A 26,382-nucleotide genomic window follows, 5' to 3' on the forward strand; every position below is an offset into this window, starting at 1 on the left:
CTTGACTTAGTTTGGAACTATTCTTCAAAAACAGTTCATATTAAACTATAAAAGTTCAACAAAACTAGCTTCCCTGCCTTTTTTTTTTTGCAGTGACATCATTTGCAGTGAAAAGAATTTAATTATTGTCACTATTAAGCATCAAATGCAATTCAAACAAGCTTGCATTCAGCAAAGAACAGGTGCAGTCCCTCACTTTTTGCCTTGTTTACTCCCCTGCTTGTTCTGGACCCATTCTAAATATAAGCGATCAGTATAACTGTAGCATTGTGCTATAAGGAAAACAGCTAAAACTAAGGAAGTGCACGTGCTCAGAACTTTTGGAGAAAAAAAGGCTCAAGACATTTTGTATAATTTTACAAATTTGCTTTCTGCCCTTGAACATTTACATCTGTTCCACAATGCAATTTTCAGCTCCTGTCTGGTTAATATAGTCAGGATCAGAGTGGAACTGGTCAGTCTCAGATAAGAACCTATGCAAATTAAGGCATTTAATACATTTAACTAAGATGGCTGATTAATGGATGTGAACAGGAATTTAGAAACACATAATAGTAGCTCATTTTGTCCATTCTTGCATGTAGGAATTTCCATGTCTGGAACGAAAGCTGGTTTTCCCGCAGTGACTTGGGCCCCTCATACAGTGGATGGCAAATTCTGGATGCAACTCCCCAGGAAGAAAGTGGAGGTACCCAGATTTTATTTCAGGAATAATGTTGAAAAATTATAAAGTCACTTTCAGAGAGAAGAGAAGTGAAAAAAAAAATGGTAAAACCATTGTAAAAGTAATTTCTTATTCTGCTCAGAAATAGAGTGGCATTTAAAAATACTTTCTCTTTCACATTAGAACAGCCTCAGATCATCTGTAGATGCCAAAAAACAAACTAGACTTCTAGGAGCAGTCTTTTGCAGCAATTCTTATATTTCCAATAAGATATCCAGAGCTATTGAAAATCAAGGGGTAACAGAAAATAAATTGAGTGTACCTTCAGAATGAACTCCAGATAACTTGATGATTGGCCTGGTATGAGGGTCTATGTGGATGAAATGGCTAGAATGGGGCAACAGCACTAGGCAATTCAGGAGTCATTGATAAATATCTGTCTAGTTATCTGCTTACTGTCAAAGAGCTGATTAGGTCTAAATTATTTTTTCTTGATGCTGTAGGAATTTATCAGTGTGGTCCTGCCTCACGGAACGCCATCAAAGAAGGAGATGTAGATCTGGACTACGACTGCCCATTTGTATTTGCAGAAGTGAATGCAGACTGTATGTACTGGAACTACGACCCTGCAACTGGAAAGAAAACATTAATATTTTCCCAGTCTACCACAGTTGGCCAATCCATGAGCACAAAGGCAGTTGGTAGAGATGATCGGGTAGATGTCACCAATGATTATAAATATGAAGAAGGTAAATAACAACATTCTGGTTCTTCTGGTTACAGAGCTGCTTCATTCCCAAACGTATATAAAATTTAGGTTAGGAGTCTCTCAGTGGGCAATTTTGGACATCTATAAGGTAGGAGCAAAATTTATATTCAGTTTATTCAGTTCTACCAGAAGAGGGAAGAGAAAGTAGAGTAAAAAACACTGCCTTGCCCTTTCTGATATGGAGCTGCTTTGTGGGACCTAAATAAGGCAAGTCTGTAAGTACAGACACGCTGTTCTGCTGGCTTCTCTCTAGCACTCACGTAAAATGAGAGATGCATGTTAACTGTTGAGGATAATTTTCCTGGTTCTCTCTGACAGGCTCTAAAAAAGAAAGAGATATTTTTAAGAAAGCCCGTAAGAAGCTGGGACTTGAGGATAAATTTGATCCTACAGCACCAACACCACAGGAAATCGATCAAAAGCCTGACATCTCAGGGAAGTTCAAGGTGGATGGCTCTATAGAAGTTGGCAAAGATCTCAATCTAATTCTGGTTCTTGCAAACTTACAGTCTGATGCTAAGACTGTTGATGTAAATATGACTGCTTGGAGCACTGTGTACACTAGAAGACCAATTAAGGAGATCTGGAGTGACTCCATATCTGTCACTCTGTCTCCTAAGGAAGGTAATTTTTCAAATAACTTTTAATCATAATTGTATAATTGTTTTATCAGTAAATGGGCATTAGAAGCTGGTCAACTTGGGGGAAAAAGCTCTAACAAACTGCAATCTTAAATTTCTATGCAGAAAAGGCTGAAAAAAAAATATTGCACTTACAAACATTAAAAAGGCATGTTTCACAACATAATTTCCTTAAGTGCTAGTCACATTTTGGAAATGCGTTTCAGGAGTGAAAAGATGATGGTAAATAAACAAGAAGTTTCATTTAACAAAATTAGCATAAAAAAGGACAACATAAAAGTATAGAAGTCAACTCCAACTAGATGTGTTCTGATCAATTATGAGGGATCTTACTGAAAGGTAACAGGACATGGCTAACAGCAGAAACAAGAAACCTGATCCATTAGCACCTTAGAATGGAATTAAAGTGTGAGGAATAGAAATAGCTGAAGTAGCCCACTAAGCTCCACAGAAAAGAAAGTTTGTATCAAAGAACTGCTGAGGACTAAAGGGCCTCAGATTTTTTAATTTTTTTTTTCAGATGGAGTTTGATAACACTATGGAAGAAATTCTCTACCTCAATATAAGTATTGTTGGAAAGATGAAATTAAGTTACTGTTAGGAGCTTGGGATAATAGATATATCAGCATCTCTAAAGTGAACTGAAAGATCATTGATTCACAACTGATACTATATTGTATTAATCTTAGGCTTTGAGTCACTAGCGAGAAGCAGAAATAATATTTCATTTCTTTAATATGCAGTTTGACTTCTGGAGTTGGGATCTGTCAGTTTCCTCTAAAGCATTAGGAATTAGGTTCTCGGTGAAGACAGAGTTTGTACGCTGAATGGCATTACAGTCATGCAGCACCTTGTGGTGTCTTGTGCTCGCACAGGCTGTATTAAACCAGTGGCTGAATTTACACTCGGCAGGGAGGTTTGTCCCCAGATCTGATGGCAGAGACTATTTGAAGAGATTTTTGCCCTCTTCTGGAGGTATGCTCTGTTTGTTAGGATTTGTAGTTAACAAATCTGTTGCTACTGAAGGAATCCAGGAAATTCACATTGCCCCCGTTTTCTTGCTTGCTTTTGTGGGACTTTGCGTTGCTGACTTGTCATCTTTCTTGTATTTTTATACCGCTGGAAAGTACTTGTGGCTCACAGTGTTTGCATGGAGCATAGCTGCTCTACAGTTCTTCTGAACTTGATGTTTATTGTACAAATGGCTAAAAATGAAGAATTGCCTGGATTCAGAGACAAAGGAGATTCCTTCCTATCCAGTATTCCTTGATTTGAATTACAGCATGGAAATTACTGTAAAAACACATGATAATGAAAAGCAGACAGGGCTAGGAAAGACAAAAAAAGCTCATCTCAATATATCATGAGCAAATAGGACTGATGAGGCCTGTCAGAGCATGTCCCATAACAAATGGAGTGGCACTGGCAACCTCCTTAAACCCCAGCTGTCTTATCTTTCAGAGCAATTGGGAGGAAAACAAGCCAGGCAATATAGTAGTAGGGATTGGAGGAGGGATAACATTGAAGAAATCACTCACTCACTCTAACAAACTGATACGTTTGCATGAATTGAGTTTGGCAGTGATGGCTGAAGGCCTTCCTAGTTCCAGACACAGCATAAAAGGAAAATATTAATATTAGGTATGAAACTCTGTGGGCTTATAAAAGGGTGTATCGATTCCTTTTTTTTTTTTTTGTTTCAGAGAAAGAATTTCCCATTAATATACCGTATACTGAATATCAACAGCAGTTAACTACAGACAACATGATCCAAGTAACAGCTTTATGTCATGTAAAAGATGGGATTCAAGTGCTAGTGCAAAGAGACATCAGCCTGGACAGTCCTGCCATCGACGTACAGGTAAATTGCTTTGCTCTAACTGCAGTGGCAGAGTAGGGGGAAAATGAGCTCTTATAAGCACTTTCTTCCCCAAAAGAGATGTTCTGCTCACATTCTGCCATGGTCCATCATAGCATCTCATAATATCTCCTCTTCTGATGACTGTGAAGGCTCGGATAGAAAAGAATACTGAGAACCTGGCCTTTCAAGCATTTTCTTTGCACAGGTACTTGGTGAAGCGAAAGTGAATGAAGAAGTGGATGTAGAAGTGATATTTACCAATCCTATTGATACAGAAGTGACAGACTGTGTCCTGCAGGTAGAAGGCAATGACCTGCTCAGAGGAATCCTTAAGATAGAGTAAGTATGAGAAATGCCTCCTTCCTGCTATTAGAGATACATGAGCAAGAACGTGGGCATGGATGGCTTAGAACTGAACAGTGGGGTGAGGCAGCATTTTCTTCTTGCTGTAACTTGGGAGGCCAGTCAATATAACATCTCGTAATGAAGCACACAGTTTTGAACCAGCCCTTCCTTTAAGTTAGGCTTTGGCTTCATAGTTTGGGAGATCAAATAATTACTGTCATAATTGGTCAGAACTTGTTTTCCTGCCTATCTAGCAGGATCTCACAATTCCAGCAAAAAAACCATGCTTAGCCATGCAGAAATTTTGCTGAGGCTGTCTATGCTGCGATAGGCCAGATGGGTTGAACCTTCTTGGGCTGATCATAGGGCCAACAATAGGATACGTGACTGTTTGTGTCCATGCTATACCCAAACTATAACATATATTAACCAGGATTTTTTTCCCCCACTTTATTAAACTGGCTGCAGGTGCCAATCTGGGTGTTCAGCCTTCTAAACAATTTGCGTTTACATCAAACAGGTAGAGATACACGTAAAAAGCAGATGCACCAGTGTCCCAGCTTTGGGAACAAAAATAAACACAGATTGCTTGCACAGGTTGTGATCTCAAAGGGTGGCACCTCTGAAAAGTACAACCCCAAGTATGCTCCATGCATAGCTATTCCAGACACAATAAATCACTACCAAGGAGGACAGCTTTCAAAGAACAGACTAAACCATGACCAGCAGCTACTCCTTAGATGATTGAATTTACTAAGGCCTGGAACGTGAACACAGCTGAAATCCATGCGGCAGGAAGAGAATAGGAAAAATGGTGAATATTACAATAAAAGTTTGGGTTGGGTTTTTTAATAATAAAAGAAAAAGCGCTTTTCCAAAACAAGAACTACAAACACACTGATTTTCAAGCTCTGCTTTCAGAACTCTACCAAATAATTACATTAGGAGATTAATAAACAGAGTCAAGAAACTATTAAATGGTGTTGAGATGGTGAATGAGAAGACTGGAATAAAATAGATTCCTTTTACTATAGATCCTAAGTTCCTCTTTTATGCTTTTGATTTTGTATCTAGTCTTGCTCTTTTTCCTTCAGTATTTCACAACTGAAACAGACAGGTTAAATTTTCAGACTGTCCTCCACTTTGTATATATACAAAATTGCTCACAAATTTTGATGTATGCTAGCAAATGCAGTTATTTCTAAAAAATATCTGTGATATGGAAGTGTGCTCTTTAACTGAATACACACACAGAGGAACTTTATCTGAATACACACACACCCCCAAAAAACCACACACAATTAAACAAACACACACAGAGCAACCTAGCATTGCCATCTGCACTTGAGCAACTAGGAATGGTCTATCCCATAATTTATAAGCTCTCCTGAGGGAATTTAGCAACCTCACATTGTCTATCACATACAACTTTATCCTCAGGCAAGACAAGACAATATGACAGGGTAAGGCTGTTTGGGAAAACCATAAACATGAGTTTCCAAGAATTACAAAATATTCTGGTTTAAAACATTTTAACTTCCATTCAGAATTTCCTGCTGTGTAAACACTGAGGTGTTCTTCGTACTATTATCTATTCTGATTCAGGAGTTTGTATTAACGTTCTTCATGGTGTCTTTTTTAATAATTCAGTGATGTGTTTTACACCCTCAGTTCTGCATGAAGTAGTCAAGACACTAGTATGTCCCCCTTTGTGTGCTTATCTGGGTCACTGAATAATGTATTTGTGATAACCTTAACGCGCGGGTTTGAGGATCTAAATACATATTGGATAGCCAAGTCCTGTATGGTCTTTTCTTGGCCATCCTACACTGAGCTGATAGGAATTCTTAGTTAAGATGGGAGATGGTTAGTGAAGAAACTCAAGCATGACGCATAACCCTGTTTTCAGCTTATATTTTTCCCTTTGTTTCCTATTTTTAGCGTACCACCACTGAAAGGCAGTGAGAAATCCAGTACAAAGTTTAAACTCATCCCTTCTGAGACGGGTTCCAAACATCTCGTCGTTAATTTCTCCTGTGATAAATTTGCAGATATCAAGACCTTTAAGATGGTAAATGTGATTGACTAACATGAAGATATACAGTGAGTGGCCTGTGCGTGTATAAATTAAGCAAAATGTCGTAAGAAATCTTGTATAAGAAAAAAATGAGAAAATTAGCAAAACAAAATCCTCACTTCCTGTGATAAGGGGTTACCAACATCATATCATTAACATTTTACATTGTAATTTTAAATAAACTGAGGAATAGTTGATTCTTCATTTACTGTTGTGAGTGTCCATGTTATTAAAAAGAGCATCTTGCCTTCTATTCAGACACTGTTTGACTTTTGTCTGGTTTCCTTTGGAAATCTTCTTTCTGGCTCCAGATCTCTCTGCACAAACATTCATAAACTCATAGAATCATTTTGGTTGGAAAAGACCTTTAAGATCATCAGGTCCAACCATTAACTTAGCACTGCCAAGAAAACTCATTTTTACACATTCGAAGCCTTATACAGTGGACTTGCAAAGCGGTGCTTCTCCTTACTGCAACCACGATACTAGAAAGTAGCCAGGATGAGTTGCACGATCGATGTTATTTAGCTTTGTCTTTTTTTGCTGCAAAGACTGTCCTGACATTTTTCCTTTTTTGGTAAATCAATGAGGCATGTTCAAAAGGAATTTGGGTGGTGTCTGATTGAGAGCCATTTGACAAACATGTTGAGATAATTGCCCAACTCAACTTATATGATATTTTTGCATGCTAATATTTTGCACTTGCTGCATGTCTTTTTTTGGGAATCAAAGGGAAGGTAATCTTAAGTCTAGGGATATTTTGACTTGAGAAGAGTTAGGAATTCTTCACTATAGGTTGTGTGTCAGGAAGTCATCTTTCAGAGTTCCAGTTTCATAAAGTTTACCTAAACCCATTATGGGAGCATAGGTACGGGCCAAAAGCTGGGTTCCGGGAGCAAGTGCACTAGGTGCAGCCCAGTGAGTGACTTGGTTTACGGCCAATAATTGTACAACAGTATGTCAGTCTCGGACTGAAAGTGATCTGTGTAGATGAAGTGAATGGAAAGCCAAGCTACTGCTCTATGGCACTTTGGACTGCTGGGCCAGGAAACCAGTGAAATCTTCACAAGTGCGTGGCGCCAGCTCTGTACCCCCACTTCCAACACAGAGCACAGCGTCTCTGCAACGTGCCATAGGCACTCCTCGCTGCTGCAGGAGCAGCCCAAGCTCAGACTGGCTACAAACTCCTTTTGTCTTAGTAGCCTGCAGGACTGCCCACAGTGGTACCCTCTCTTTTTTCTCCTGATGTTCCTCAAGGCTCGCCAGAGCCAAGAGCTCTCATCGTGTAGAGCAAACAGTAGAAGTTCCAGCTTAATCATAGCCTTGGATTTAGAATGCGGATATATGCATAATGACTTCTTTTTACATCTCTTGTATGCGTGAAAACAACCAGACCATGCTAAAGTCAAGTGAATTGCACTAGCAAAATGAGAGAAGCTTGTAAATTGGATCTGTAGGGGAATTAAAGAAAGGCAACACCCTTCCTCTGCAACACTTCACATGCATACAAAGTTAATGCATCTAATTAAATGTGTGCCTACTTGGGTACAGACTCACAGAAGGGATTCTGCAACCTTTTTTGTGGAAGTTATACCGATCTCATCTTCCAAATAAAGCACTGCAACAATACAAGTGTAAGGTGCAGTATGGTTACCCTGAGGATATGGTAGTGCAAAACTCGAAAAACAGACAAAATTACTAAGGAGATGAATGAAATAAAAGAGTATGCTCTGAATGTTAGCAAACTGCACTGGAATTTCAAGGCTCTGAAACAAGGGAAAAGGAGGAACAAAATATTTTGAACCATTTTGGATGATGGGTGGGTGGAATTGAGCTAGGAAAAACACCTGCAACAATGTTAAGACATTAGTCACTTAGGAACCATGACCGCTGCATTCCAAGGGGATGACAAAAGCAGCTGCTAATGCTTTGCTGCGGTGAAGGTGCGGACTGGCAGGTGCCAGGTTGGGATGTAGGCCAGTCCAAGAGAGGTCCTGGTGGTGTGGTGAGCACCACTGTGGGCGTGTCAGGCAGGTGAAGGAGGTGGTTGCAGCCAAGACAGAAAAAGTGCTTTGAGATTTAATTACTTAGGTGAGTAGTAAGGAAGAAGAAAGGAAATAGTCATACTCCAGCAGGAGCAATGTGTAACGTCTGAAGCAATCACTATAAGTACTGAACACCTGAACTTAAGAACTGGTCGATGCGGTTTGTCACTAGGGCTGTGTGTGAAGATCAGGTAACATCAGAGGCTTGTGGCTCTTATGGTTTCCAAGGAATATGAATTAAGGAAAAGAGAAAAAGACCAACTGAAGTAGCTCTGAACATCAATCAAATCCATTTGAGGCGACTCCTGGAACAAGTTTTGACAGCCTGAACATCCTGGAAACTTCCAAGAGGAGGAAGGACCTCTGATTTATAATGTAAGTGGAGATCTACCGTACCAGATATACTGCTGCCAAGTATAAAAACTCTTAATGGTTTTCTTTTAGGATAGGGCTAGCATAATGTCATATGACTCTTTTAGTCTTAGTGGTATGAAAACAAAATTTCTCAAAAAGGTGCAAGAAGCCAATGTTTTGGTAAAATCAACCTTACAAACAGCTGTTGGAGATTAATTTCTGCTTTTTTCAGGGTTTTTTTTTCTATGTAACTTAAAATTCAGACTAATTTATTTTTTAAGCCTTTACTGAGTGCTAAAACATGATCAGCGGAGCTGCAGAATCTTAAACACCTCCACAAAACAATGTCATTTTATTACCTGTACACTTTTAAGTGAGGGTACAAAAATACAAAGAAATATATTTACAATTGTGAAGATAGACAGGCTTAGAGTTTGCACTGATAAAACTACTCATGGTTAATAGTTTTGGGTTTTTTTGAAATAAAACATTTGCTGAAATAGTAGCATGGAGTTGGCTAACAACAGGTAAAGAGACATTTGTTTCTGGTGGGAGTTTGTATCATTTCACTTAAGTCAGGGGAGATAATTTGAGACCGAAAAAAACCCTCTAAAACCAACTCACAGGTGTTGAACAAAACCAGAAGTGACATTAACCAATCTGGAAGTTAAGTAATCAGGAAATGCTCCCTTTTACTTCAGGTGGCTTTTACGTCCCACCACGCTCCCCATTTCCACATCCTTAAAGATAACTTATTCATGGCACACCTATTATCCTTTGTAGGAAGTTCTTCTTGTCTTGGGATTCAAGAGAATGCATTTCCTCTGAGTAAATAATTTTGGTATCTCCTCCCATAATTACACCCACGTTGAGTAGGAACATTGGCATTAGACATACATATATTATAGGAACTAGTTAATTCGTTTGACAAGTCTACAGGTATTAATAACAACTGCTAAGTAGCTCTCTCTCCTCTCAAATTTCAGCTGACGGCACGAAAAGATTGCTGGGTTTTTTCTTTTTATGATTAATGTGACTTGGACATCCTTGAAGAACAAAGTAGAAGTTGTATGCAATTCTCATAAGCTGAGGGAATGGCAGGTGAGTTCTGCGTGTCATTTGCTTCCCTTCGGCAGGTACTTGATTCAGGACTGTTTCCTTAAGATACATGCCCTGTAGGTATCTCCTCAGATTTCTTATCTGAAAGAAATTTTATATTGTAATTTGTTCTTGCACTTCATTTTCAAAGTTTTATCATTGTTATTATTAAGACCTGTTTGAGAACAATTTTTGAGCTAAGCAGATGATATTTGGGGGAAAAAAAAAGAAGAGAAATTCCCATTCAGAAGGCACCATGCAGAACTCCATCTAAACCCTTTATTTTTCAAATGCTATTTCGGAGATCTGGTATTCTTTGTATTAACAAAATTAACGTAATCCATCCTAATGGCACTGTGAGCATGGACCCTATAGATGGGAATTCAAAGATGCATTGAAACCTTACCAAAGGAAAACAGTGATGACAATATCTCTGCTTTTTAAAGTTTAAAATGAAGATGATTATTGAATTGGGCAATTGCAAAGCAGGGTTCTCTCAAAGTTTAATGATGAAAAAAAAACATTTTCAAATCAGTTTTTTAAATGTTGCTTTGCAGGGAAAGCAGCAGCCTACTGCAGGCCACTGATGTCCCAGACAATCATGCTAAAGATTCTCTTTTTCAGCCCATCAACGCTTTCTCACATTACTTCTTTGTGGTCTTAGATTACAAAGAAAAAAATCTTCTTGAATTTAGTTATGGCACTTTTTTTTTTGCGTAAGTTAGAGTTTGCTTCTACTTCTTCAAAGTTTATATGTAAATTGTGCATTAATATGTAGCTATATTGTTTCAGATCTGACTTAGTATTTGATTGCTGTACTATATGGTACAAGATAGACTTGAAAGCTTGTTTGAAGATCCTTACCATAATAGTGCATGGTGCCATAGGCCTTAATCCATCCTTTGCATCCCACTTTTTTTGTTGTTATTACTGTTTTCTTTTGAATTCCCTTTAAAATGATGGCGGTCATGTCCCCTCATCCCATCCCTGTCCCCCCCAACCTCATTGCATTTATGATACTAGCATTAATAAAAGTGATTTGGAAGAATCTTCACCAACATACTTGCCCTTAGCATTTGCCAAAACTCCAGGCATACTCTGGAGTCTCAGAGGGCAGATATAAACACAGAGGACAGAAGCATGAACTACAGAGGGGAAAACAATCTTGCAAGGAAGATCATATACATACTCGCTTGCCAAAAAGGTAATTTAGCATTTAAGGTGGCAAGAGCCACTCTATGGGTTTCAAACCACAGACCATAATTGCAGTATGTGTGCAGGAGGACACGATGCGAGAGAACCCCAAGCACACTACAAGTTATTGGAATTCCCCTAGGACATGAAGGTAGTGCCTACTAGAACAGGAATCCCAGTGGCCCAGCTGTCACTTCGGACAGAGCTAAATTCAGTCAGACTGATTTCTTTGTGAAAAGCTCCAACTTAGGTCCTGAAATACCTCTTGTTCATTCGTGTAAGACAGATGATCCCTCACTATGCATCTTTCCCTACTCTAGGCCAAATGCCATCAGGATGGAAGCAGGAAAAGTAAAATATCCTAACAGCCATTTCTGGAATCCTGAAAAGAAACATGTTGAAAACGTAGGGGGGCTACAGGCCACTGTATTTGGTGCTGATAATGAAATGACACTGATTTGCCCCTGTAAATGTTTTTCTAAGTCAGTAATAAAACAGCATCCAGCACTGTATAGGAAGTATATAAGTCCTTGGTGTATGACAGCCCTGTAACAAAACCCAAGCAAAAATTTCTACTATTGACCACTAGATTTACTGAATTTAACAGTGTGTCTGCTTTTTAGTTGTCCTTCCTCTGGTAAATGATAACTGCTCTTAACCTGATCATGCCACTTACCAGCAAGTGACTTCCTTCTGTGCTGTCTGCTTCTTCATGTCTTTTCTTCTGTTTTACAGATCTGACACCAACACATATCAGCTGGCAGCCATCAGTAAACGCAGGCTCACACCATACTGACAGATATGCCAACACTGAGTTGACTGTGAGGCGAGGACAAGGCTTCACTATTACCCTGTACTTCAACAGACCAAAGCAGACTGGAGAGAGCCTAGCATTTGTCACTGAAATAGGTAATGCTCCCTTAGCTTAATCCATGTTCTCATAGAACCATAATCTTTACCCCTTGTAGTTCTCCCCTTATTCTATTTAGAGATGCATTTTTTTCTTCATGTATTTTTAATGCTCCCCCCCTCAACGTGCTCATTTCAAGTGTGAGGTTAATATTGAAACCACATTCTGGAATGGAAACCAATTACCCCTTCTGTCTGGCAGGGCCGTCGCCCTCAGTATCTCATCGTACAAAGGCCGTATTTAACCTCTCCGAGGTGGGGGCAAGTGGCTGGAGTGCTGTCCAAGGACCCAGCGAGTCCGGCTATACGAACTTTACAATAACCAGCCCAGCCAATGCTGTCATTGGACGATACAATCTCATCCTCCAGGTAACCTCAGGGAACAAGATCTTCTCCAGATTCCTGGGGCAGTTTGTGTTACTCTTCAACCCTTGGTGCCCAGGTAGGTACCGTGACTTTGCTCTTGAACGTAACTGCCCTCTTTGCTTTCATATCTGCACAGTGAGCTCGCTCACTCCCTCAAGTTGTCTCTCTTTGGGTCACCAGCAGCAGCAATCTCAGCTATCTGTTCAGAGATCTGGGTTTGCTACATTAAAAAACTGCTGCTGCCGCACACCCACACCCTTCCTTTATTCTAATTAAATGTGCTATATAGGGTGATATCATAGATTCTTTCTTCAGGACTGAGCAGATCACTTTTTTCTGTAGACGAGGGTTGACAGACTTTCATTAGTGTGTGTACTTCTCAGAACATACAGTATAGCAAGCATGCAGTAACATCCTTGATTGCACCTAAATGAAAGCAAAACTGCTCTTGTAGATGTTAACTGCAAAGACAATAGCCCAACTAACTTTTTATAAAACCTGGTAGAGGACTAGTGTGAAGAAGATTGGCATTTCCCATGTCTTTCGTCATGGGTTGAAAAGGGAATCTCTTGCTGCTCCATTTTTTTATTTCTGAAGCCTCAGCACGTTGCAGAAGAAATGCAATTTCCTAAACTCAGATTTTGCAAATAGGTGATAGTCTAGAAACCTAGATTAGCCTTAAAATATACCACTCTAGAGTTAAGGGAGCTCTTAGCCAGCCAAGTGATTAAACAGCTTATGAAAGAAAAGTAACCACAATCATCCACTTGTTTCTTCTGTGACCATATGTTAGTCAAGGGCCACTAACAAATATGTCAAGGGCCAAGATGAAAAAAGCTGCTAATTAGCTCAGCATGTCTTGGAAGTCAGAAATAATTATAGAAGTATGTTCAGGAAACTCAGACTGTCTCTACATAGATAGTCCTGAGGGGAAAACCTTCCCAGAACCTTCTGAAGGATCACTTGTGGTGTAACTTCTAATTGATGGAAACCACACTGGAGGGACTGAAATACTTGACAGCTCCTGAACTAGAACACCAGAGTAGCAGTGGTCATGAGACCAGACAAATTGTTCTCAGATAAAAACTGAGAAAAATTAAGCTGTGCCATTCCAGTTTAAAACTAATGATTTTGTAGATTTATCAGATGATGCAATGACCACTGCCAAACATAAGGGAGTATCCTTAAAGTAAGATGCTGCTGAATAAGCTTCTGCAGAGTGGAATAGCTCCCTGACCCTGTCAAAGAGGAACAGATTCAGTCTGAGGGTTTGTTACCGCTACAGTAAGTGTCATAGCAGAAGGGAAACAGAACATTTATTTTCTCAGCAAAGGATAAATGGCATATCTGGTCTGTAGATATTTCATTAAGCTGGAAAAGACAGGAATTAATTTATAAACTGTAATATCAGTAAAGAACTATTTCTAAGGGAACAGTCAGGACTGGACATGAAAGGAAAAGCACTGGGTTGGAGAAAATCTGCTAGTGGATCTTTAAGTGTGATCTGAAAAAACACTCTGATGAAATGGTTGATTACTGACTTTGATATGCTGATGTTAAGCAACATTGTCCATACAGAGATAGGCTGGGATACCGCATAGAAATAACTGGCTGACCTTAGAGACTGGAGTAGTTGAGAAGGGACAAGACATAATAATACAAAATAAAAGACCATGTGTTTAGGGAGAAATAACAATCATTTCAATGGTAGATCATCCAGCTGCAAATCATGAAGAATGTGAAAGTACTTGTTAATCAAAGAATGAGAACCAAAGTGAAATGGCCCTGAAAAAGGCAAATACAATCTTAGTGTAAGAGAAAAGAGTTACTCAGATTTAAATATTAATGTCATTGTATAAGGTGGCAAGATCTTATTTGGAATTTTCTTTCATTTAATCTTTCCTGAACAGGCATTGTGAATTAGAACATGTTCAGTGAAGGGTTACTAGGATAACCGAACACATGAAAAACCTTTGGGACAAGAGAAAATTTCTAGTTTAGCAAGCTGAAAGCAATTAGTTTCACAGGTCATATATCTGAAATAAATACAGAATTTGGACACAGAAAATACTGATCTCACCATAATGGTAACAAACCAATAAGCTTATTAATTCACTAACATATTTGTTTCAAACCTGTAGGTGAAACAAAAGTGATGTTTTAATATAGTCTCTTAAGGACATTTAAAGGGAAATCTAAGATACTTGCAAGCCAGCCCCTGATAATGATGAATTATGTCCTAATGCTATTGAAGGAATGTACAGTTAACTATTAGAATAAAGACTGCTAATCATTAATTTCAACGAATGATCATACACTGCTTATCTACGGCTCACAAGTGAACACGTCAATTGTAAAACTTTAAATGATGAAAGGATATGTATGTTTGAGAATTTTGTAGAATGTATATTTTTTCCCTAGCTGTCTGATACTTGCCACTTGTTTCTGTGGCAAAGATTATATGAAGAAATTACTAGAAGTATATCTATGTTAGAAAGCATACTTACAAGTTGATTAGAAACTATCAATAGAAATTTACATCCTGCTTGTTTCTCACTATATCAGGATAAACTTTAACTTCAGAATGAGAGGACAGAATATATAGTAACTTTGTATTTTCGTATTAAAAGGAATTAATTTAGTAAAGAATTAGGTCTATAGTGATCTGTCTTTCTACAACTGTCAAAAGAGAGAACTATCGAGGCTGATTGCATTTTTTTTTCTCCTTGTCTGCTGAGAGTAACAGAAGGGGTTGTTACTATTTAGTCATACTTGAAAGGAAGATATCTGTTGTGGTGTGTTGTGGGTTTTTTTTCTTTCCACCTTTTAAACTAATGTTAATTTTGCTCTGAGTTATTGGTAGGAATAGCATTGTTATAAAAAAAGGTCAAAGTATACTTATTTGAAGAACTGGCTCTAGAACATTGTACTTGAGGGCATATAAACCTTAGAAAAAAGATGTTCTTCAAGAGATTAGAGAAGGACATTTAGATTGCTCAGAATCATAAACTCATAGGGCTAGAAGGATCTTAGAAAGTTATCTAGACCCACACCATCCTCTAAGGCAGGTTCAGTTTAGCACTTACGTCATTCCTGACAGATCTTGAATTCCTTCTTAATGGTCAGCCATTAGGGAAGCTCCAGTACCTCCCCCCCAGCAATTCAACCCAATAAAACACTAGCCTTTCCGTTCAAATTTTTTCCTATTAAGTAACCAAATCTTTTTTGCTTTGATTTCAGCATATAACTTCTCATCCTACATATGATAGACATTAAGAACAGATTTCCTCCCTGCCCCATCCCATCTTCACAAAAATTTCTGGAATTGATTACCATGCTTGCCCCATTCCTCACCCCCATTTTTTTCTACCTTAAATAATTCTGAGTCAATTCATAAGTTTTATTTTCTTCATAAGTTATATTTTCAGGATAGCTGAGCATTTTCAATGCTCCTCTCCCTCTTTTCAACTGGTCCACACCTTGAAGTGCAGCACCTGGAACTGCACACAGTTCTGCAGGCCAATGTAGGCCCAAAAGCTTGGGAAGCAACAATGATGATATTATATAAAAAAAATAATAAAGTGTGGACAGCCACTACAAAAATAGACTTATATAATATGATATAATTTTAAAAATAAATTACACCATCTTTTTGTTTGCAGGAAGGGAAGGATGGGAAGTTCCTATAGGAAGGTAAAGAAGTTGACTCAATAAAATACAAAAGCTGATTTTGATATATATTTCCTGAAATCATGAAGCTTTCAGAAAATAATTTTAAACATTATGAAATTAAACACAGAGCCAAGTAGATATTGCTACCTAAAGAGTGATCAAAACAACCTAAACATCTGTGGGAAGCCAATGCTTTCATAGCAGCTACGTACTGTGCCATAGGCTGGGGAAACGAAGGAGTAACAATGAAATCAAAGTGAATGGTTAAGCAGGCTATCCTAATAACATTTCTGATACCACTTTGGATCAGAGATCTTCATTTAGGAATCTTAAAACAAGATGAACACAACTGGGAAACAGAGAAAACTTATCCGTGTAATTCTTTTCAAACATCTATTCTACCTCTAACTACCCTAAGAAGGCTGAGAAATCCAGTGAGCTAGCCTAGACTTTTCTCCATCTTCCTCACAAAAATATAACATACAGATAGGAGACATTTAGATAATACATAGGCTACACTAAAACTAGGGGAAAAAGAGTTAAGTAATATAACATGGATTCCCCAGACCATATAAAATAACAGGCATTTTCACTGAGCTGTACATGTTCAGGGAGCTATAATAATGCGTTTTCCAAATAGTAGTTTTCCCCTTGCTAAATCAAGATACAAATGTTTTTGAAAGGTTGCTAGTATTCTCAGCTTTAAGTGTAAAAGCATGTCCAACTTGGTTTTCAGGTGATGATGTCTACATGGCTAATGAAAATGAGAGACAAGAATATGTTCTCAATGAAAATGGAATAATTTTTGTGGGCAACGCAAAGTACATGGAAGCAAGAGGATGGTACTATGGACAGGTAGGCCATAAGGAATTCTTTGGGGCTTTTATTCAGTCTCCAGTAGCATTTCCTCTTACCGTTATTTGCCCCTCTGATAGGTATGCCTATCTATATGAAAACCAAACAAACCTGGCCTTACTTGTGATTTGCTCACCGTGTGCCTATTAGGACTTTGGTGTGAGAGGTGGCTTAGCACAGCACTGCAGCTAGGACTGACTTCTACATGTGCTTGAAGCGCATGGTACAAGTGTGGACCTCATCTATGACCAAAGCATCCACAGTACAAGTGACAACATACTTGTGTGGCTCTGACACACTCACTATTTTTGTAATGCAGTTAGAATGGGCCAGAACTGACATTGACATAGAATCACAGAATGGTTTGAGTTGGAAAGGGCCTTTAAAATTCATCTAGTCCAACCTCCCCGCATTGAGCAGGAACATCTTCAACTAGATCAGGTTGCTCATAGCCCCTTCCAACCTGACCTTGAATGTTTCCATAGATACAACTCAAGAGAATCTAATAATTGCATTCAGAATAAGCTTGGCAGTTTGAGTTTTACTGCAGTCATCTCTTCTGATGGCAAAAGGCATCCTGCCACATTTTTGCTTTATTTAGTTAGCCTTGTCTTTAGCCAATATTGCAGTGTGAACTGCACACTACTGTCTTTGTGCCTCACTGTGCCTATCATCTTTGGGCTGGAATATCTTAGAAAGTAGGAACTGCAGTGGAATCTCCTCTAATTCTGTTTGTGAAACTATCTATTTTCTTACAAATGTATTTTATCTGATCACAGTTTCAAGATCAGCTTCTAAACATCTGTCTCACCATGCTTGATCTGAGCCTGTACTATCGTCAGGACGCAGCCATTGATGTATCCCGAAGAGGAGATCCTAAATATGTGGGCCGAGTAATCAGTTCTATGGTAAGAAATGGACAACTTAATCTGAATTCCACATGCTTAATACTGCTGAGACTCAGCCACCTGCACCTCAAGCAATATAATTAACTAGATATGGTGTATTACACACTATTGATTTTGTGCATTCTGTCCATTGGCCTATTTTCAGATCAATGGAAATGATAATGATAATGGAGTTCTCCTGGGAAAGTGGCAAGGAAGTTTCCATTCACATGAGAATCCATCCAGATGGGATGGCAGTGTGGTAATCCTCCAGAAATGGCGTCAGGACAACTACAAGCCTGTTCAGTATGGCCAGTGCTGGGTTTTTGCAGGCGTGATGTGTACAGGTAAGCTTTGAGAATAGAGGACTATGGTGAAATGGAGGCATTTGTGACCTCTGGTTTTATCAAAACTACAAAGCAGTTAATTCTACAAGAGGAACAGTGCTCTGAAGACTGCAAATGCTGAAGAATCACAAAATACTTAGACACTTAACTTTGTTTCTCATATATTTGTCATCACTGAACTAAAGCTGTGTGTGTTTTTTGTTTGTTTTTTTTTTTATATATTTCAGTTCTGAGGTGCTTGGGGATTCCAACTCGTTTGGTTTCAAATTTTAATTCTGCCCATGATGTAGATAGAAACCTGAGCATTGATAAGTACTATGACAGCTCTGGAAAAAGTCTTAATATCGGCAAGGATTCCACATGGTAAATATAATTTTTTGCATCTCACCAATAATTAGAGACAGGATTTATGAGACTTAAAAACATGAACACTAGTAGTGCAAAAGCAACTGAGCAGACAAAGTTTAATACAAATATCTAAATACACTAGGCATCCATTTGGAAAGAAAATATACTTCATGGTTTTGAGATAACAGTTACTGCAAACAAACCACCAGACCAATTTTTTGCAGTCCCTGACCTCAAACAAGTTGCAACTTTAAGAAGTATGTTTCCATTGACAATGCACCAGTTCCCAAGGCTCTTTTAATTATTGACACCTAACCGGTCTGTCCCTGATAATGCAGCTCAGTACCTTCCATGCTCTTAACTGGTTTACTGCTGCCGTCACTTTCTCTCATCACACATCCAAAGCCTGTGTTTCTCAGCTTGGCCTGTGATCCTCCCCAGGTAGACAGGATCCTCACCAAGAGGATTTCCAGCACTCCTTTAGCTAGACCTTCCCTTTGTGGGGGAAGAAAAATGGAGAACAATCCCACCACTCTCCAGACTTGGTTATTGGACATTGTAGTCCAGTGCTCTAAACTGCAAGTGATCCATGATCATCAATCAAGCCCCCAAATTTGAGTACCCAAAGAAACATGCCAATCCTTCAATAACACCATTTTATACTTTAGATGCCCTCCAGTTTTAAAATCTTTAGTCTGCAGCCGCCTCACTTTTCAGAAACTGAACTAACTAGGCCTGAGGGTATATCATATATCTCAAAGTCTCATATATCTCTTTAGGCTTCACCTAAAGTATTATCTTTACTTAGTCTGCTTCGTTACACTGAGTGTATGTGGTTGAAGGATATAGGAAGTCTTTCATGTCTTAACTTTGTTAGCCTCTGAACAAAATTCAGCCAACAATTTTTCTTTTCTGGGTCATCCTGTAACCTGCATTTTATCAATCTTTCATGCTGTCCTTTCAGAGTTTGTGGAACTCATTACCACTGGATGCTGTTGAAAACAAAGCTATAGAGTTTTAAACAGGACAAGAGAGATGCATAGAGAATAAGATGACTAACAATCATTAAACCCAGTGGTGTCAATGTAACTTCTAATTCAGAAAGTCCCTAATTCTCTGACTGCGAAAAATTGTAGAGCGTAGCAGGGGAAGCGTCATTCTATTCATGTGCTGTTCTTATCTCTTTTCTAAACATCTGCTGCTGCACACTACTATAGATGGGCTATTGGTCTTCATGAGCATTTTATCTGACCCAGTATAGCTATTTTAACTTTCTATTTAAACAAATCATTCCCCACATTTGAGGGTTACTGAACCCTCACCAAGTGTTGCCTACATCCAAGGTTTAAATCTTTCACTTATAATTCATATTGCTCCCACAGCAAGCTGCTGACATCTGTATTCTCTCCCTCCCCACCCTGAGGTCCACACCTCAAAAGCAGGCAGTAAATCCTTTGAAAAAGGTAGTGAGTTGCTGTAACTAGACAGCTTGTGTCACATCTTAGATGTGAACCTTTAAAAAACAAAATTCCCTACTCCTTTCAAATGGGAAGTTTGTATGACTCCATATTACTATGCTTTCTAGTCATTGTTCTTTGTCTGCAGGGATTATCACGTCTGGAATGAAAGCTGGTTCATTCGCCCAGACCTGGGAGCAGCATACAATGGATGGCAGGTTTTAGATGCAACTCCACAAGAACAAAGCAAAGGTAACACTATACGTTCTTAGCATGACTTAACATTCCTCCTCCAAACTGAGCACAACTAATAAAGTTTGACATTTTTCCCCCCATGTTTTAGGATTGTTTCAGTGTGGCCCTGCATCTGTCATAGCCATCAAAGAAGGTGATGTAGACTTGGATTACGACACCTTATTTGTGTATACAGAGGTGAATGCTGATTGCAACAGATGGATTGTATACAATGATGGAACTAAGAAAAGAGTGTACTGTGATACTGAAATAATTGGCAGATTTATCAGCACCAAAGCTGTGGGCAGCAATTCCCGTGTGGATGTCACCTATAATTACAAATATCCAGAAGGTAAAGGAATTATCACAATTTATTTCCTTGTTATCACAGTTGCCTCCTACTGAATTCTTGGTGCTAGGAAGCTAGGATGGGTAACTCGTTTTGTTTAAGCATCTCTCCCCTTCCTTCAGAAAATATTTCTGCCAGTGTTCTCAGACTACTTTCTTAATACAATGAGTATTATATTTCTGGTTTTGTGTATTTAGTAGTTTCCTTATTAAGACACAATACAAAATATACTTCAGTCCCTTACACGGGAGTACAAAATGTAATATATACACAAAACAGGGCTAGAAAATAAGTTTTACTACCAAAGGCGGACAAACCCTCAAAGCTGTCATACCAAAAAGTCTTAAAACCGAGTCTATCATGTATCACAAACTGTGCACAGGTCTGTAGTATGGGAAGTTACGGATTAATAAGTACTAGTTTTCTGGCATATCTGGCAGAGGTAGCGGGGCAACAAGCAAACCACTAATCCAAAACCTTAAACTCCAGTCCTCTAACACTAGACATCCATCTCCCGTACGGCCTCATGCTCGGTATCTCTCAGCAAATAAATTCTTTCTTGCTGTGTCCATTCCAACTTCTCATCTTTCCTTTGGAAGACCCCATTACATCCCGCTCCCAAGAGGGGTGATGCACTCAGTCTCCCTCTCCGACTGCACAAATTCACCAAGTTAGGCTCTTGTGCTCCTGCTCTGACCTCCAGCCAGCAGCTACTCAGCCATTCAGTTGTTTTGTGTTTGCATTCCCGGTGGACTCAGTCTCCACATTATTGGATTCTGGAAACAAAACAACTAGGAAACAGTAAAAGGACTAACGGCCATTCATCTGTACTTAAGGAAGCAAAGCAGCAAAGGTGAAGAACTGCATAGCCATATGTTTGCAGGAATATTTTTATCTTCCCTCAAAAACTTGGTACCTATGTCTTTCCATTTTTTTTTTAAATTTAGGGTTACAGATTTCATATAGTAGTTTACTTAATGTTTGTGGCTCAAAGTCTTAAGGGAAAAAGAGAAAGATATGTTTCATTTTTTAAAAAAAGTTTGCCATTCAGAATCAGTGGCCATATTTCCATACTTCACTCCTTAAAGTTTTAGTGCAACTGTATTTAATACAGAGGCTGGTTCTCATCAGATTAGCAAAGTAACACTTATCACACTACTGCCTGTTCTGACCAAAGAAAAATAAGTCTTGCATCCTAAACAAATACGAATGCATCATATTTCATTTTAGTGACTTATTCACCTTATTACAATATGTTTATTACTTTCCTGTGAAAAACCTGAACAGAGGCCTAATGAAAATATAGGGAACTTTTAGGTATTGCATATTTCTGGGTGATGCAGAGCTGACACCCTATATCACTCTGAAAGCCTTTACACAGAGAAGGTGAAATGGCAACAGAAGTATGAATTTTACTTGGTTCTCTCCTTCAACCAGGTTCGGCTGAGGAAAGGCGAGTTTATAAGAAGGCCTTGGCCAAGATATTTGGATCAAGCATCACAGAAGGACACACAGAAGCTCCAGAAGAAAGATCTTCAGAGACAGTTAGAAACCCTGGGATATCTGGGAAATTCAAGCTGGCTGAACCTCCAGTGTTTGGCAAAGACATTACCCTAATCTTAATTCTCAATAACCTATCTTTTGATCGCAAGACCGTGAAGGTGGACATGAGTGCATCAACCGTCCTGTACACAAGGAGAACAGTGGCAGAGATCCTGAAGGCAAACACTTCTGTGGAACTTGGTTCTAAACAAGGTAACTTTTAATGTCCCTAAGGAGCCCATATAGCCCTCTCCTTAGCCACATGAGGGCAACTGGAAGGAAAAAACATCAGTATCATAATTATATCAGCCTTGTAGTGCATATACTTGTTCCATCTCTTAATAGCATTTTTTGTGACTACATTTTACAAGATTCCCCCCCCCCCCCGAAAACTTTCACTAGTTCAACCAGGAATTGACGGCCTCATGAAATGTTATATAGAAGGCTACATTTATATTACTGTTCCAGAAGCAAGACTATATATATATATATGTGTGTGTGTGTGTGTGTATATGTCTGTCTGTGGTGATTATCACATGTATAGGAACACATCTTACTCTTAAGAAATAAAAAAAAGTCTGCTATTTGCTTTCTGGCACTCAAGAGGCAACACTTTAACAGAAATTAACCAGGACAAAGGTTAAAAGTTACAGTGAAACTCTCTGTCTCTTTTGAAGAATCAAGGCTATTAAAACTATTCTAGAGATCTTTCTGTCCCCAGGGGCTGGAAAGATAAACATTTTTTCCATACACAGCAGAAAAGTTGTAGGACTACAACAATAAGTAGCTGACCAGGTGACTTGAAAAGGATATCTGTGAAACTTGACCCAAACTTTCTTCTTGACTGAGGTAAAACAAATAGGATATAAGGAGGGAATAGATAAAAATGGTTATACTCTAATTATAAAGAAATGCAAAGGGACAGGAATCCCTTGATTGAAATGCAGATGAGCAGATTCCCTCAGTTTCAGGCCAAAATCCTCCATTTAGAACTGTAAGGGTCAAATAAGTTAAAGCAGAAAAGGATCACTAGAAGAAAGAAATACACCACCAGTCTCACAAGGAAGAAATATAAACAGACTCCAGTTGTCTTATCTTCTGTTCTCTTCAATAATTTCAAAAACCCTCAATAACTCTCTTTTCTTTAGCATTCTTTGAGAATGTAATGGTTCCTAAATATATGTCTGAATTCCAGGGAAACACATCCGGTTAAAGATCCCTTATTCTTATTACGGAAAATATCTGACTACTGACAAAAGGATCCAAGTTACTGCTTTGTGTGAAGTCTTGCACATGCGTGGGGTAAAGTTGCTGGTGGAGAAGACAATCATTTTAGAGGACACAAACATTATCATTAAGGTAAACAATTCTCTCCTTGATGTCCTGAACAGACAGAAAGAACTAAAGAGTCTTTCTGGAGCTCAGATCTTAAGATGAGAATTTGGGATAAATGCATTAATTTAGGCTGCAATTTCAGATGTTGCTCTAAAATTCTGCCAGCTTAAATTGAGAAAGTAAGCATGTGAAAGACCAGTTTTGAATCTTTGCCTAAATCTGCCCCCTGTTCTTCAGAAGAGCTCTGTTCCCTTCTTTCTTTCCCAGTCACATGCCACTGATTTGTGTTCGCAGAACTTGTTTTCATTTCATCCCTATTCTAGTTATTGGCAAGTGCTTGTGTTGCCTTTGAACAACTTTGCTGACTCCCAAAATACAGATTTAAACCCTTTAATGCTAATCTATGTTAGGGCCAGTTTATATTGTTTTAACACTTAAATCCTAATCAATGTTGTGCCAAAAAAAAAGCCACTCGGCAACCCACAGATCAGACAGGCTTAATGAGATGTGTCTGTATAGTCAGGGCTCTATTTCACTGAAATTGTGCACAAAATATTCCATACAGCTTCACAGCTCTATTTAGCTAATCCAAAACCAGCTTCAAGTATTAGGAAAGGCATACAGACTGTCAGTTAAATTGCACTGCTCCTACAAATACCTCATTCATCCTCAAATATGAGAGATGCTCTGCTTATAGTTCAACTGAAGTCTGACTCCCGAAGAGCGTGAAACAGTGAATGATGAGAAGTGTGTCTTTGTCATTTAGATTCCTCGGCGGGTTGTGGTGAACAAAGCTGTTACTCTAGAGATCTCATACGCCAATCCCCTCCCTGAACCTGTGAGCCGCTGTATGCTACTAGTGACTTTGATGAATCAGCAGGTCAAGATACAGTAAGTGAAAGCTGTAGCATTTACTCAGTGCTTCTAACATGATGAATAACATGTCTCATTTCTCAATAAGGAAAAAAAACCACCATGGTTGAATTGTCTTTTTCATATTTTCTATTTATGAAAATAAAAATGCCACCAAATATATACTGAAATATTATTTCCCAATCATATATTGTTTCTTTCCCACATAGGAACTTCTTTAACAACTAAAAACCGCTAACATCCTTCCTTCCCGGGAAAGCAAATGGGCATGTCAAATTCTTTTGTGTCTCTGATATTTCTTCTACAGCTTGGCTTTGTGTTTCTATTTTTATATATAGTACCTTAATACTACAAAAATAAGTCTGAGCTAAAACAAAGACACTGCTATAGCTCTCCTCATTTCAGCCCAAACAAGAAGTTGCTCTGTTCTCCTTTAAAGTAGGAGAAAATCATGCCTTTTCAAAACATCTTGCTCAAGATGTTCTATTACTTTTTTTCTTTTCCTCTGGACTCTGCTGCTTTATGGATTAATTCAGTGTTGAGTAGTTCATATTTCCTAAAGTTTGTTTTAGTATAAACCAGTCTGACTTGCTGTAGCTCTGGAAATATCTGGACATAACAATCCATAAAAATATGGAAGACATTATTCCAGTGAAAGACTAAGCTAATTTAGGCCAAAAGGAGACACAAACCAAGGCACCCTGGCCATTAGAAAAGTCATATTATTGCCAAGTGACATGAACCAAGCCAGCATCAGACAGAGCACTGCTCTTTGACATCAGAGTTTTCCCATTCTGCGTTTGTGTTTACTATCTAAACTTGTACCCAGCCCTAACATGGAGGCATGATGTAGCACTTCTCATTTCCATTAGTCTATTCAAGAATAAAGATGGTACTATCTTTTCTCATTTCTTAGTCTACACAAAGCCTCAAATCCTAAGTAATTCCCAAAACCAAGGCTGGGTCTCCAGTAACTGTTGGTGCCCTAGCTATCATGCAGTTCTGCTTCTTGGGAATCTCAAGGAAAGACAATGCAAGCCTGAATTAATTGTTGGGTTGTTTTTTTTTTTTTTCCAGTCTGGCTCAACTGGCACCGAGGGAGAGATCAAAAATTTATTTTGAATTCACACCTCGCAGGACTGGGCCCTTACAGCTGCAAGTAGACTTCTCTTGTGACAAATTTTCTCATGTTAAGGGATTTGTAACCATTACAGTGGCACCTGCATAACGTGATGGAATCAATCTCCCATTTCAGCATTAACATGGCAAGACATTCTCCTCTGTATAGGGACAGCAATGACAGCAAGAAACTTTCCACAAAAATTGGTGACCTCTTACATTGCAATAGAATCAAGTCTCCTGCTTTCACAGTGCTTAATTTAGTCTCTAATTGTATTTCTTTTTTTTGTCCTCATCTAGACAAATGAAGCCACTTCCTTGTAGAAATAGTTTCACTGTTTTATCCAATCTCATTGCGTTAAGCTCCCGGTTTTGACTTTCCCATCAGATAGTTAATGCAGTCTCTTTCTGACCACATTCTAATTGTCAGCAATAAATAAAAACTATTCATGTAACTGTATTCTTTTGTAATTTATTGTACATTCCATGGAAATCCTATGAGAAATCACAAGATTGAGAAAAGTTCCTTTTCCTTCATTTAACAAGTTTCTTACCTAAAAAAAGTAGAAAATTTCCTCTATTGTTCATTTAATTTCTGTATTTTGTGACACCTATAACTGTGAATGGGGAGGAAAAAAGCCTATGAAGGCTGGAAAAAGTAACATTTGGGGCCTGTGACAAGAATATTTCTGTAGCCTGTGGGCACAGGCCTGTCACAGAGCAGACACCACACGTACATATTCAAATCAGTAACTTAATTCCTACGTAACGCGACAGGGCCTCAAGCACCACGAAGCATGGCCAGAGTCTTGCATTAATACAGAAGTCCAGCCTTTACACAAGGTAACCACCAATTTTTGCCCCCAGCGTAAGGTCACTGGAGACAAGGAAGACTGTCGTCCATCTTCCCTGATGTAGCCCATGCACAGGCAGGCCCTACTCCACACCTCTGTGCCAGTGTTTGCATACGGACGCCTCTTTTGTGGGTTCCCAGGTACCAGGTCTCATCCGAAACGCACTTTTAAGTAGCCTTAAGGATTC

General features: G+C 38.8%; 2 protein-coding genes across 4 annotated transcripts in view; both read left to right on the plus strand.

The window, feature by feature from the left end:
- The window catches only part of LOC129214440 (protein-glutamine gamma-glutamyltransferase E-like), a 29,107-nt gene extending 22,552 nt beyond the window's left edge, over window positions 1-6,555 (plus strand). For all 3 annotated transcript variants that reach the window (XM_054846026.1, XM_054846027.1, XM_054846025.1), the window contains 6 exons: window positions 585-688; window positions 1,168-1,413; window positions 1,752-2,057; window positions 3,778-3,935; window positions 4,141-4,274; window positions 6,222-6,555. In XM_054846026.1, the coding sequence (XP_054702001.1) occupies window positions 585-688; window positions 1,168-1,413; window positions 1,752-2,057; window positions 3,778-3,935; window positions 4,141-4,274; window positions 6,222-6,369 (1,096 nt within the window). In that variant the 3' untranslated portion in view covers window positions 6,370-6,555. The remainder of the gene's footprint in view (window positions 1-584; window positions 689-1,167; window positions 1,414-1,751; window positions 2,058-3,777; window positions 3,936-4,140; window positions 4,275-6,221) is intronic.
- Window positions 6,556-11,713: 5,158 nt separating this feature from the next.
- Window positions 11,714-25,748, plus strand: LOC129214173 (protein-glutamine gamma-glutamyltransferase 6-like). The gene is given in 12 exon segments (XM_054845442.1): window positions 11,714-11,957; window positions 12,160-12,399; window positions 16,732-16,850; window positions 17,630-17,758; window positions 17,904-18,084; window positions 18,312-18,447; window positions 20,038-20,141; window positions 20,233-20,475; window positions 21,910-22,227; window positions 23,210-23,373; window positions 24,116-24,240; window positions 25,300-25,748. Coding segments are annotated over 12 exon segments (2,154 nt in total). The 3' UTR covers window positions 25,451-25,748.
- Window positions 25,749-26,382: the final 634 nt, after the last annotated feature.

The sequence above is a fragment of the Grus americana genome, chromosome 17, assembly GCF_028858705.1.
Source record: "Grus americana isolate bGruAme1 chromosome 17, bGruAme1.mat, whole genome shotgun sequence".
Classification (NCBI taxonomy): domain Eukaryota; kingdom Metazoa; phylum Chordata; class Aves; order Gruiformes; family Gruidae; genus Grus; species Grus americana.